General features: G+C 36.2%; 1 protein-coding gene across 1 annotated transcript in view; it reads left to right on the top strand.

Moving 5' to 3' along the window:
- The window catches only part of LOC139144540 (rab3 GTPase-activating protein non-catalytic subunit-like), a 74,988-nt gene that overhangs the window by 33,502 nt on the left and 27,407 nt on the right, over nt 1-14,079 (top strand). Inside the window, exons 15-17 of the mRNA XM_070715241.1 lie at nt 1,591-1,836; nt 12,080-12,347; nt 13,359-13,456. Coding sequence (XP_070571342.1) covers nt 1,591-1,836; nt 12,080-12,347; nt 13,359-13,456 — 612 coding nt within the window. The remainder of the gene's footprint in view (nt 1-1,590; nt 1,837-12,079; nt 12,348-13,358; nt 13,457-14,079) is intronic.

Below are 14,079 nucleotides of genomic sequence, written 5' to 3'. Positions count from 1 at the left end.
ATTAGGAAATCATCAAAGCCAAAATAATTTTAGTGTGGAATTATCAGAAAGCTCAACTTTTTTTGACAGTTCATAGTGAAATGCTTACCATCTTGGAGGATTAAAATATGTAAAGGCAACTTTCCTGAATCCCAACTTTGATATATTCTGAACCACCATTTATGTAATCTAAAAGAAATTGCTCATAATAGTTTGTCATGATAGGGTGGTCAAATAAATAGAGATAGAGAAAGTTCTAATTTCCATTTATGGTTGACTTGGTAAGGATAAAATAAGATTACTTTTTGAGGAAAAAAATAGAGTGGTCAATTAAAAGAATGGTCAAAGTGATAGGGTTTTTGTGGTAAAGCTGGGCTGTAAGATTCCTCATGTGTTATTTATAGCAATTATGCAATCTGTGTAAACAGTGCAATGAAAGTGTAACATGATTCCTTATAATGCTTTTGATGACCTTGAACTTCTTAAGTTTCAAACATTTGTCTCTTCAGTGTGCTTTCTCTGAGTACGTAGTCTCAACTTATTCAACAGGACTTACTTACAATGTTAATTTGAAAGTTAAATGTGCTTGGTTAATAGGATGAAAATACTGATATTAAAGATAACCAGCTCAAGATTCTTTATAACCTGACAGATATGCTGTTTTTTTATGACGTAAATCTTGATTTAAGCAAGTCTTGTTTACTTTAATTAGATTGTAATTAACTCTCGTTTATTTCCTATTATAGACTAATATAGTCTGATGAAATGCAAATCTGTATTTTTACAGAATTTTTTCCATTTTTGGTCAGGCCATTCTGAAATGAGCTATCAAAGATTTCCACCTTCTTCATCAATACATGTGTCACAAAAGGTTATTCTCTACATAACACAGCAGAGCTCTGTCAACTGTTGAGTTGCTTGTTTTTTTCAAAACCGCTGGTTAGACAGCTTTAATATTTGGTTTACATGTCCCTAGGATGACCTTAGTGAGATAATTTCATACAGTCAGGAAATACTTAATTTTGTATCCATGTCTATAGTAGCTTCAGGGACTTTGGCCCTATGTTTTCCATATTGCCTAGATACTAAATACCTAATTTCAAGGTCATTGACCAGGGTGATATGGAGGAAAAGGCAGGGGCTAAAATTTTCATTTTGTTCAATATTGAGCAGTATTGTACAAAAGTTTTTGGGTTCACTTAGATGACATTTGACCTATTTTCACACCACTCAGCAACTACAAGGGCTACAGGTTTGATAGCTGTTTGATATACCCCAGTATAGAACCAAAATGTTTTTAAGTTTCCAGTTGCATTCAAATTAAATGCACAAAGTCTAGAAATGTTAGTAGTGTGATTTTCCAATCAGCAGCCACACAGAAGCCTATGATGTACACATGCTTGCCACACATACTGTGAGAAAATTATACACTGAAATATGAATATCCTAAAGAAAAGAAGAAACTTTTCCTTTGTTACTTGAGACTGACTGTGATCTAGAAACCTTTGTCATTGTTCTGCTTATTTTCTAGTTGTTTGATTGTTATAGTTTGAAGTTATGTGAGATTTTTCTGACATACCTTTTCCTTCTGTTTTTTTCATTGAAAAATAGGCATTGGAGAAAACTTTGCATGCAAAGGGTTTGAATTCATCATTTTTAACAAAGGTTGTCACTGAAATTGCTGACCAAATCTGTTCTCAAGATATCCAATACAGAAGCTATGAAAGCAAAAGGCTGCTACATTATTGCAATGTTCAACTACAACTACTGTATGCATACACTGCTATCAAAAAAGTCAACGAAATCAACGGATCAGCAATAAGTGAAGATGACGGTGCAAGACAAAGCATTGAGCAGGTAAATGAATTTGTAACAAGCTAAAAAGTCATTCACTAAAGTTGTCTCAAAGTGGCAACTGTGACTACAATATTGAAGTTTGACTTTAGTTGTAATTGAAGGTACTTAAAACTTCTATTTGTATCCAGGTATATGAAGCAAAAAAGTTATTCCTGCAACACAAACTGTGATCCAGTACTTCAGAGATGAGTAATCTCATCGTGAGATTCATTTTGGCCAAGGCTTGTGGTCAAAATATTTACCAGCTCAGTCTCAGTATCCACTAACACAACAGTTCATTTTGGCCAAGGCTAGTGGTCAAAATATTTACCATCGCAGTCTCAGTATCCACTAACACAACAGTTCATTTTGGCCAAGGCTAGTGGTCAAAATATTTACCAGCACAGTCTCAGTATCCACTAACACAACAGTTCATTTTGGCCAAGGCTAGTGGTCAAAATATTTACCAGCACAGTCTCAGTATCCACTAACACAACAGTTCATTTTGGCCAAAGCTAGTGGTCAAAATATTTACCAGCACAGTCTCAGTATCCACTAACACAACAGTTCATTTTGGCCAAGGCTAGTGGTCAATATATTTACCAGCACAGTCTCAGTATCCACTAAAACAACAGTTCATTTGGCCAAGGCTAGTGGTCAAAATATTTACCAGCTCAGTCTCAGTATCCACTAACACAACAGTTCATTTTGGCCAAGGCTAGTGGTCAAAATATGTACCAGCACAGTCTCAGTATCCACTCACACAACAGTTCATTTTGGCCAAGGCTAGTGGTCAAAATATTTACCAGCACAGTCTCAGTATCCACTAACACAACAGTTCATTTTGGCCAAGGCTAGTGGTCAAAATATTTATCAGCTGAGTCTCAGTATCCACTAACACAACAGTTCATTTTGGCCAAGGCTAGTGGTCAAAATATGTACCAGCTCAGTCTCAGTATCCACTCACACAACAGTTCATTTGGCCAAGGCTAGTGGTCAAAAGTGGTCAAAATATTTACCATCGCAGTCTCAGTATCCACTAACACAACAGTTCATTTTGGCCAAAGCTAGTGGTCAAAATATTTACCAGCACAGTCTCAGTATCCACTAACACAATAGTTCATTTTGGCCAAGGCTAGTGGTCAGAATATGTACCAGCTCAGTCTCAGTATCCACTAACACAACAGTTCATTTTGGCCAAGGCTAGTGGTCAAAAGTGGTCAAAATATTTACCATCGCAGTTTCAGTATCCACTAACACAACAGTTCATTTTGGCCAAGGCTAGTGGTCAAAATATATACCAGCTCAGTCTCAGTATCCACTAACACAACAGTTCATTTTGGCCAAGGCTAGTGGTCAAAAATATGTACCAGCACAGTCTCAGTATCCACTCACACAACAGTTCATTTTGGCCAAGGCTAGTGGTCAAAATATGTACCAGCACAGTCTCAGTATCCACTCACACAACAGTTCATTTTGGCAAGGCTAGTGGTCAAAATATTTACCAGCACAGTCTCAGTATCCACTAACACAACAGTTCATTTTGGCCAAGGCTAGTGGTCAAAATATTTATCAGCTCAGTCTCAGTATCCACTAACACAACAGTTCATTTTGGCCAAGGCTAGTGGTCAAAATATGTACCAGCTCAGTCTCAGTATCCACTCACACAACAGTTCATTTTGGCCAAGGCTAGTGGTCAAAAGTGGTCAAAATATTTACCATCGCAGTCTCAGTATCCACTAACACAACAGTTCATTTTGGCCAAAGCTAGTGGTCAAAATATTTACCAGCACAGTCTCAGTATCCACTAACACAATAGTTCATTTTGGCCAAGGCTAGTGGTCAAAATATGTACCAGCTCCGTCTCAGTATCCACTAACACAACAGTTCATTTTGGCCAAGGCTAGTGGTCAAAAGTGGTCAAAATATTTACCATCGCAGTTTCAGTATCCACTAACACAACAGTTCATTTTGGCCAAAGCTAGTTGTCAAAATATTTACCAGCACAGTCTCAGTATCCACTAACACAACTGTTCATTTTTGCAAAGGCTAGTGGTCAAAATATTTACCAGCTCAATCTCAGTATCCACTAACACAACAGTTCATTTTGGCCAAGGCTAGTGGTCAAAATATTTACCAGCACAGTCTCAGTATCCACTAACACAACAGTTCATTTTGGCCAAGGCTAGTGGTCAAAATATTAACAATCGCAGTCTCAGTATCCACTAACACAACAGTTCATTTTGGCCAAAGCTAGTGGTCAAATATTTACCATCGCAGTCTCAGTATCCACTAACACAACAGTTCATTTTGGCCAAAGCTAGTGGTCAAAATATTTACCAGCGCAGTCTCAGTATCCACTAACACAACAGTTCATTTTGGCAAAGGCTAGTGGTCAAAATATTTACCAGCACAGTCTCAGTATCCACTAAAACAACAGTTCATTTTGGCCAAGGCTAGTGGTCAAAATATTTACCAGCTCAGTCTCAGTATCCACTAACACAACAGTTCATTTTGGCCAAGGCTAGTGGTCAAAATATGTACCAGCACAGTCTCAGTATCCACTCACACAACAGTTCATTTTGGCCAAGGCTAGTGGTCAAAATATTTACCAGCACAGTCTCAGTATCCACTAACACAACAGTTCATTTTGGCCAAGGCTAGTGGTCAAAATATTTACCAGCTCAGTCTCAGTATCAACTAACACAACAGTTCATTTTGGCCAAGGCTAGTGGTCAAATATGTACCAGCTAAGTCTCAGTATCCACTCACACAACAGTTCATTTTGGCCAAGGCTAGTGGTCAAAAGTGGTCAAAATATTTACCATCGCAGTCACAGTATCCACTAACACAACAGTTCATTTTGGCCAAAGCTAGTGGTCAAAATATTTACCAGCACAGTCTCAGTATCCACTAACACAATAGTTCATTTTGGCCAAGGCTAGTGGTCAAAATATGTACCAGCTCAGTCTCAGTATCCACTAACATAACAGTTCATTTTGGCCAAGGCTAGTGGTCAAAAGTGGTCAAATATTTACCATCGCAGTTTCAGTATCCACTAACACAACAGTTCATTTTGGCCAAAGCTAGTTGTCAAAATATTTACCATCGCAGTCTCAGTATCCACTAACACAACAGTTCATTTTGGCCAAGGCTAGTGGTCAAAATATGTACCAGCTCAGTCTCAGTATCCACTCACACAACAGTTCATTTTGGCCAAGGCTAGTGGTCAAAATATGTACCAGCACAGTCTCAGTATCCACTAACACAACAGTTCATTTTGGCCAAGGCTAGTGGTCAAAATATTTACCAGCTCAGTCTCAGTATCCACTAACACAACAGTTCATTTTGGCCAAGGCTAGTGGTCAAAATATGTACCAGCTCAGTCTCAGTATCCACTCACACAATAGTTCATTTTGGCCAAGGCTAGTGGTCAAAAGTGGTCAAAATATTTACCATCGCAGTCTCAGTATCCACTAACACAACAGTTCATTTTGGCCAAAGCTAGTGGTCAAAATATTTACCAGCACAGTCTCAGTATCCACTAACACAATAGTTCATTTTGGCCAAGGCTAGTGGTCAAAAATGTACCAGCTCAGTCTCAGTATCCACTAACACAACAGTTCATTTTGGCCAAGGCTAGTGGTCAAAAGTGGTCAAAATATTTACCATCGCAGTTTCAGTATCCACTAACACAACAGTTCATTTTGGCCAAAGCTAGTGGTAAAAATATTTACCAGCACAGTCTCAGTATCCACTAACACAACTGTTCATTTTTGCAAAGGCTAGTGGTCAAATATTTACCAGCTCAATCTCAGTATCCACTAACACAACAGTTCATTTTGGCCAAGGCTAGTGGTCAAAATATTTACCAGCTCAGTCTCAGTATCCACTAACACAACAGTTCATTTTGGCCAAGGCTAGTGGTCAAAATATTTACCATCGCAGTCTCAGTATCAACTAACACAATAGTTCATTTTGGCCAAGGCTAGTGGTCAAAATATTTACCATCGCATTCTCAGTATCCACTAACACAACAGTTCATTTTGGCCAAGGCTAGTGGTCAAAATATTTACCAGCACAGTCTCAGTATCCACTAACACAACAGTTCATTTTGGCCAAGGCTAGTGGTCAAAATATTTACCATCGCAGTCTCAGTATCCACTAACACAACAGTTCATTTTGGCCAAGGCTAGTGGTCAAAATATTTACCAGCACAGTCTCAGTATCCACTAACACAACAGTTCATTTTGGCCAAGGCTAGTGGTCAAAATATTTACCAGCACAGTCTCAGTATCCACTAACACAACAGTTCATTTTGGCCAAGGCTAGTGGTCAAAATATTTACCAGCACAGTCTCAGTATCCACTAACACAACAGTCAACCATCAGAATCAACTAGTCAGTAGTCTATTTTCAAACCCTGGACTCATTGCAAAAGACTAATTTTTTAGATGGATTTGATAAAATGTATGAGATTTGTATGGTCTGACAATACAAAGACTTTGCATGTACATTTCAATAAAACATGAAGTGCACAAGTGATGACCAGTTTTCAAAAGACTTAATGCTTTCGTCCTTCTGCAACAGTTCTGTAAATACCAGCTGACCCTAGGCCAAGAAAAATAAAAAGTTTGTTTCTCATCCTAGACATATTGCAAAAATGATGCAGTGACGCAAGTTTGTTTTTAGCTACTATAGACTATAGTCTATAGAAGCTATTGGGATGGGTATCCGTCCGGCGTCCGGCGTCAGTCTGTATGTATGTATGTATGTATGTATGTATGTATGTCCGTTTGTGAGGCGTCCGTCCACTCAAATATCTTGAGAACCGCAGTACTTACTGATTTGATATTTGTTGTGTAGATGAAAATATGATTTTGAGAAACTATTTTTTTTAATTTTTTGATATTGTTGAAAGTAGGCAAATTAATGCCAAAAAAGGTGTTTTTGGTAAAAAATCTTCTTCTTCATAACCGCTGGTCAGACAGCTTTGTTATTTGGCATACAGGTCCCTAGGGATAACCCAACTTAGATGTGTTCAAATTGTAATGAAATATGCAAATGTGTATTTTTAAGGAATTTTTTTGTCATTTTTGGTCAAAATTTGACTTACATTGTATGTAATTCTTGTACTGTATAAACCCTATCAATTCACCCAGAAAAAAATAATTAATATGATTTTAAATAATTGAATTAATTTGGAAATCATCAAAGCCAAAATAATTTTAGTGTGGAATTATCAGAAAGTTCACCTTTTTTTGACAGTTCATAGTGAAATGCTTACCATCTTGGAGGATTAAAACATGTAAAGGCAACTTTCCTGAATCCCAACTTTGATATATTCTGAACCACCATTTATGTTATCTAAAAGAAATTGCTCATAATAGTTTGTCATGATAGGGTGGTCAAATAAATAGAGATAGAGAAAGTTCAATTTCCATTTATGGTTGACTTGGTAAGGATAAAATAAGATTACTTTTTGAGGAAAAAATAGAGTGGTCAATTAAAAGAGTGGTCAAAGTGATAGGGTTTTTATGGTAAAGCCGGGCTGTAAGATTCCTTGTGCTATTTATAGCAATTATGCAATCTGTGTAAACAGTGGAATGAAAGTGTAACATGATTCCTTATAATGCTTTTGATGACCTTGAACTTCTTAAGTTACAAACATTTGTCTCTTCAGTGTGCTTTCTCTGAGTATGTACAGTCTCAACTTATTCAACAGAACTTACTTACAATGTTAATTTGAAAGTTAAAATGTGCTTGGTTAATAGGATGAAAATAAAAGATAACCAGCTCAAGATTCTTTATAACCTGACAGATACATGTATGCTGTTTTATTATGACGTAAATCTTGATTTAAGCAAGTCTTGTTTACTTTAATTAGAATGTAATTAAGGTGAAGTACGACAATTATGTCAAAATTAAGTTGTGGTGTCATTTTCTTGAAACTTTGCACAAATATTCTTGGAAGTTGTGCAAGTGCAAAAATAAAATAAAAAATGGGGGTCACCACGCTCGTTTCCATGGAAACGGACGTTAAAATGGCGTCGTTAGAAATAAATAAAAATGATATAATTCACTTAAACTAAAGAAAGCAATTATAAAAAGCTTAGCAAATGAGTTAATTTTAATAAATACCAAGATTTAAGATCCATATATATCGAATGTATAGTTTTCATGATGTTTGTAAAGAAATTTTTACATAAGTATCGATTACAAAATGACGATATCGAAATTATATCACTACATAATTTCGAACTTTCTTCCTGTCGCTTTGAATGGTGTCATTTTGACCAAACATGGCGAATAAAATCCTGACATAATACCATTTAGTTTACACTTTTAATAAAAGGGTGTCACCACGCTACTTTTTACAATATCTCCAGGTGAATGGGTAATTTGCGCCATATAAATGGGAGAGAAATGTTAATTTTTCACTCATATTGAATAAAAACCAGCTTCCTAGGGGGTCAAAATATGACAAGGTTATAGGTCACATGTATTTCTAAGACACTGGGTCAAAAAATTAGGTAAAAGCGCAATTTCAACAATGACAGGTGATGTTAAATACATGCGCTACAAAATAACCCATTTGCGGCAGGCTGGAGTTAAATCTGCGCAGAAACGTTCTAAAGCGTGTGCGCGTCCGAATTCGTCGCCCTTCACCTTAACTCTCGTTTATTTGCTATTATTGACTAATATAGTCTGATGAAATAAGCAAATCTGTAGTTTTACAGAATTTTTTTCCATTTTTGGTCAGGCCATCCTGAAATGAGCAATCAAAGATATCCACCTTCTTCATCAATACATGTGTCACACAAAAGGTTATTCTCTACATAACACAGCAGAGCTCTGTCAACTGTTGAGTCGCTTGTTTTTTCAAAACCGCTGGTCAGACAGCTTTAATATTTGGTTTACATGTCCCTAGGATGACCTTAGTGAGATAATTTCATACTGTCAGGAAATACTTAATTTTGTATCCATGTCTATGGTAGCTTCAGGGACTTTGGCCCTATGTTTTTTCTTCTCCATCTTTTTTATTCTTCAACCAACAAGAATGTGCAAAAAACATGAAAACAACATAGGAATGCACACACAGATAAATGCACAATAGTGTTGCTTTAGTACTTTTGTATAGCAACAGTTCTGTGGTTTGACTTTTAGTGCAGCAATGCAGAGTTTTGAAAGCTTAATATAACAGTGATATATGTGTACAGTTCTGCATGGAATGTTTGTGTCAGTTATTTTGTTTACACTCTTAAAGTTCTGTTTTATACAGCACTGTGTTATGCACTATCGTTGCGTATTTTTGCATTTCTTTTCATTTATTCCCTCATGAGCAGAAAAAGGTTGACACGGTAGGTCTGAATTGACACGTGCGAGGATGAGAAACAAACTTTTTATTTTTCTTGGCCTTACAGATCTATTTTGATTGCTTCTGACACGGTCCCTCTATGCCGTGTTTCTGATCAACCAATACTGACTGTGCAAGAGAGTTCTGTAACATAACTGATAATTGAGCCATGTTGACTGCCCAACAGCCTTCTGTAACATAACTTCTGATTAGGCCACATTGACTACCCAACAGATTTGTAACGCAAGTTATGATTTACCTGAATTAACACCTGATAGACTTCTGTATCTTAGCTGCTAACTAGCTCATTGATTCTCCACCAAGTTACTTTAACATGGCTTCAGTTCGTCAACTACCTAATAGATTTACATAGCATAGCTTCTTATTGGTCAGATTTCTGTCATTTAGCTTTTGACTAATTTTCTCATTTTTGGTCAAACATTGTTCTTTCTATACTGCCAGATATATATCTTTTGAATTCGATGTGTAGCTTCATAGGGATACCCTCATTAAGTTTTCTTAGCATAAAATTTGCATATCAATATTTTTTAAATATTTTTCCATATTTTTTGTTCAATTTTCTATATAAATGTGGGGTGTTTTTTTAAAGAGAACAATTGCTGTGAAATTTAGTCGCTATTTTTTTCATGGTTGGAACAAAGTGTATAAGTTTCTTGTTAGTACTTGACAAATAATTTAACATGGTGATTTATCAAGGTAGATTGCAGCTCGGGGACAGATATTCAAACTCTCAAACTCGTACAATTCTCTTCTGATATACCACTTGTGGGGGTAATTTGTTTCTCTAGTGACCCCTGATTTTATTCTTGATTTTAAGAGAATGACTGAAAGTTTCATTAAAGAAAGTTTTAGCAAAAGTTAAAGTCTTTCACTTTCGAGGTGCATTCTACCTTAAGAAGCTATTGAGACCGTCAGCTGTAATTGGTGTTGTATTAAGGAAGAACATGCCTCGGCTTTCAAAGTTTATCAATTCTATTCTGATCTACCGCTTGTGGGGTTCATTTTAAAGTTCTTGGTGAAAGAGAACTTTTCACTGTCTTAGTTTTTCGAACAAACCTTTTATTTTTCTACATTGAGTTAACTCAGGGGTGGCGGCCATTTTGAATTTCAAATATCTGTAAATCTGGAGTAATTTGTTTCAATAATACCAAAATTTTCACAGTGACCGCTGATTTTCATTCTTGATTTTGAAAGAAAATGGTTGAAAGATTCATTGAAGAAAGTTTGAGTAAAAGTTTAAGTTTTTCAGTTTTGAGGCACATATCTCCTTAAAGTATAAAATCATCAGAACTCAATGTCAAAGTTGATTTTGCTGGTGTTACCTACTACCAAAGATATTCCATAATTCTATCAATACCAAGTTGTATCAAGCTTTTGACATATTATACATTTCCTGGAATTGGGCTTTTTCATCTTTTTATGTAAACATGGCATATGTCCCTGATTAGTCCCTGAGATGGCATATGTCCTGATTAGTCCCTGAGATGGCATATGTCCCTGATTAGTCCCTGAGACAAATGTCTCACAGTCATCAGTTTCCTCACAGTCCCTGATTAGTCCCTGAGACAAATGTCTCTCAGTCATCAGTTTCCTCACTGTCCCTGATTAGTCCCTGAGACAAATGTCTCACAGTCATCAGTTTCCTCACTGTCCCTGATTAGTCCCTGAGACAAATGTCTCACAGTCATCAGTTTCCTCACATAATTAACAAAGCACTTCCATTCAAGATGCCAAATTGGGTCAAAAGATTGGAAAGGTTATTAACTTTTCCATCACAGTAAAAATGCTTAAGTTTATCTCAATGTTATCACATGGTTTGGCAAGTATTGTTTCAAAAGTTGCTGCTGTGTTTGCACATGTTAGTCAAGATGCAGACAACAGAAAAACACAATGTTTATCTTTCCAAATAAGGATTCTAATTTTTCTGGTTGTATTATCTTTTCTAACAGACATCTGATAATATTGGTACAAGTTTATCATTGTTTTCAGTATAGAGTATTTCAATAACTGGTATCTACTTTTTATGAAAAATCAGGTAAAATTTTGCTGTGTATCTGAAAAATGACATTTTTGTGAAACTAATAAGGGATGATGATGACATCTCCTATTTAGTCAGAGAAGACTAGAAACTAATCAACTGAGATAACACAATCGCCCTAAGTACCTGTGCATTTGACTGTTTTAGTATCACTACCTATAAAGAGTTCTGATGCTATCTTTGTGACTTTTACTACTGCTTATGCAACGAGAAATTGAAACAATTGAAACAACTTCACAAACCAATTACACAGGTGAGATAACAGTTATATCAACTAAAATGTTCCTATTGTGGTACAAACAACAGTAATTAATATGAGAGGACAGTAGTACGCACGTTTTATCTATAGATTCTAATAGATGTGTCTGTATGTCTGACTTGTTACTGCAAAAACTTGAGAATCACTGCATGTATAACTGTAGTATTTGACATCCTCAGTCATCCTGAGTTTAAATACTTCAAAAACATATTCTTGAGATGTTGAAAAATGTAAAAGTGATCAAAATAATATGTTGTGACATGAATCAATGTGACTGCTTGGCTAGCATTTTGTGACAAGGTATTCAGCATTTGAGCGATCTGTGATTTTTTGGTATTGTTTCAAACAATTGATTGAAATTCTTAACTTTTGAGCAACAAGCAATTTCGAATGATTCGTGGACCCCAAATTGTAATAAATGGCAAATTGTAAGTGACTCTCCAATCATAGTCAAGAACTGTTACTATTCAATTGAACAGGAGTCAGCAGCTCCCACAGAACAGTTATTCCAGTGGGGACTATGTCATTCTTAATGACTTGTTGACTGAATAATACAGCAGAGAAATGTTTTATTTGTTTATCTTTCAAAGGTTCTGATGTCAGTATTGACCATTACAAAGACTGAAGTGGAAGACCTGTTGAACCTTTTGAATGATTACCAACAAGTCCATTCGACAAGAGTTCATTTTCAACCTGACTTCATGATAAATACTTCAAGTTTCATCAAATGTTTTGATGTGGATTGTTACAATCACAATGAGATTGACAAACACTCTGAAGAACAAACAAGAAATCTATCCACTTTAATCCAAACACATTTGCATGGGAGCTTGTCAGATGAACAGACACTTAGACTGGGTAAGGATAACTTTCATGAATATTCATATTACATGTACAGCCGATTTAAAAACAAATGGGCTTAGCCCTGCCAATTTTCTACAATTGATCTGAACATTTTCTCTGAAATCATTTCTCCAATAGCTGTCAAATTTGGTTCGTTATTTTTTAGGATTACTTTGTTTAGATCTGTTCAAATAATCGTGCAATTTGCAGATTTACTCTTAATGGACAATATTTTAAATTTGATGTGTAGTTTTCCAGCAATAGGCTCAATCTGATTTGTTGAAATTTATGTGTTTACATTTTTGGGCTGTAATGGCCATTTTTGTCAAACGTTTTCCTTTCTGAATCTTTTGGTCTGCTAACTTTCAATTTTGTAGCAGTGTATTTTTCAGATTGTGCGATTTTGTGAACCCTCACCAATTTTATCTAAATCCCCCTAAAAATAAACAAAGGTAAAACTTGTCACCCTCCATTATCTCTTCAATGAGATCTTGAGAAATTGACAAACATAGAATATTTACAATGGCATTACACATAATAATTAACTGTCAATGATACAACACCACATAAATGATTAAACCCACTTTCTACATTACTAGCTTCCTGTCTGCAGAAGGTGAACTGTACGACCATTTGACCCCTCTTTTGCATATGTTACAAAAGTACCCATCATGATTATCCAAATTCATCATACGGTCAAAGCGATGCTAAGAGAATTCAAAAATTCCCGCCCAGTGTATGCAAATCGCTGTGTCATCAGTAATCTCCCTATTTTGCGCCCATGGTCCTGTAATCTCCCGTTTAAAGGCTTACTTGATTTTGATCACTGTGTTCTCCGCTGGTCAAGCTGCATTGCCCTTGTCTCATATGTAAAAAATTGCAACTCTAATTTTTTGGCAAAGCATTTTACCAAAGAGTTTTGGAAACTTTGCTTTTTCCTTGGTATTATACTATTGTTTTGACTGTTTTTTTCAGAATAAACTTTTGCCTCTAACTAACATATGAAACTATTTTACCTTCTTATAGGTGGTTTTATGTTCAAGAGTATCCTAGCTGGAAGTAGTTCAATCAATGATTTCAGTGTTGCTTTGAAAAGTATTGGGTTAGCACCACAAGTATTGATGGTAAGTACCTTGGCTGTTTCTCATAAACTTGATCTAGTCTTTTTTAGTTCTCACTGACACCGTCCGGGGGGACTCATAGGTTTGGTCATGTCCGTGCGTGCATGTGTGCGTGCGTGCGTCTGTCCATCCGTCCGTTCACGCAGATATCTCAGAGATGCCTGGAGTGATTTCATTCAAACTTGGTACAAGGATTACTTCATATGTCATACATATGCATGTTGATTTGTTTTGTGATACGATCCAATATTGCCGCTGTGTGGCCATTTTACGATTTTTTCATGTACAGAGCCATAACTCAGGCACATCTCAACCGATTTTATTCAAAGTTGGTACAAGGACATTGACTTATATCATACATATGCACGTCAATTTGTTTCACGATCTGATCCAATATGGCTGCATGGTGGCCATTTTGTTACAATTTTTTCACGTCCTTAGCCATAACTCAAGCACGTCTCCACTGATTTTATTCAAAGTTGGTACAAGGACATTGACCTATGTCATGCATATCCACATTGATTTGTTTTGTGATACAATGCAATATGGCCGCTGTACGGCCATTTTGTTACAACTTTTTGATGTACAGAGCCATAACTCTGGCACATCTCAACCAATTTTATTCA

The sequence above is a fragment of the Ptychodera flava genome, chromosome 11, assembly GCF_041260155.1.
Source record: "Ptychodera flava strain L36383 chromosome 11, AS_Pfla_20210202, whole genome shotgun sequence".
Taxonomy (NCBI): Eukaryota; Metazoa; Hemichordata; class Enteropneusta; family Ptychoderidae; genus Ptychodera; species Ptychodera flava.
The sequence above is the reverse complement of the archived record's forward strand: the minus strand, read 5'-3'. Positions and strand labels throughout refer to the sequence as shown.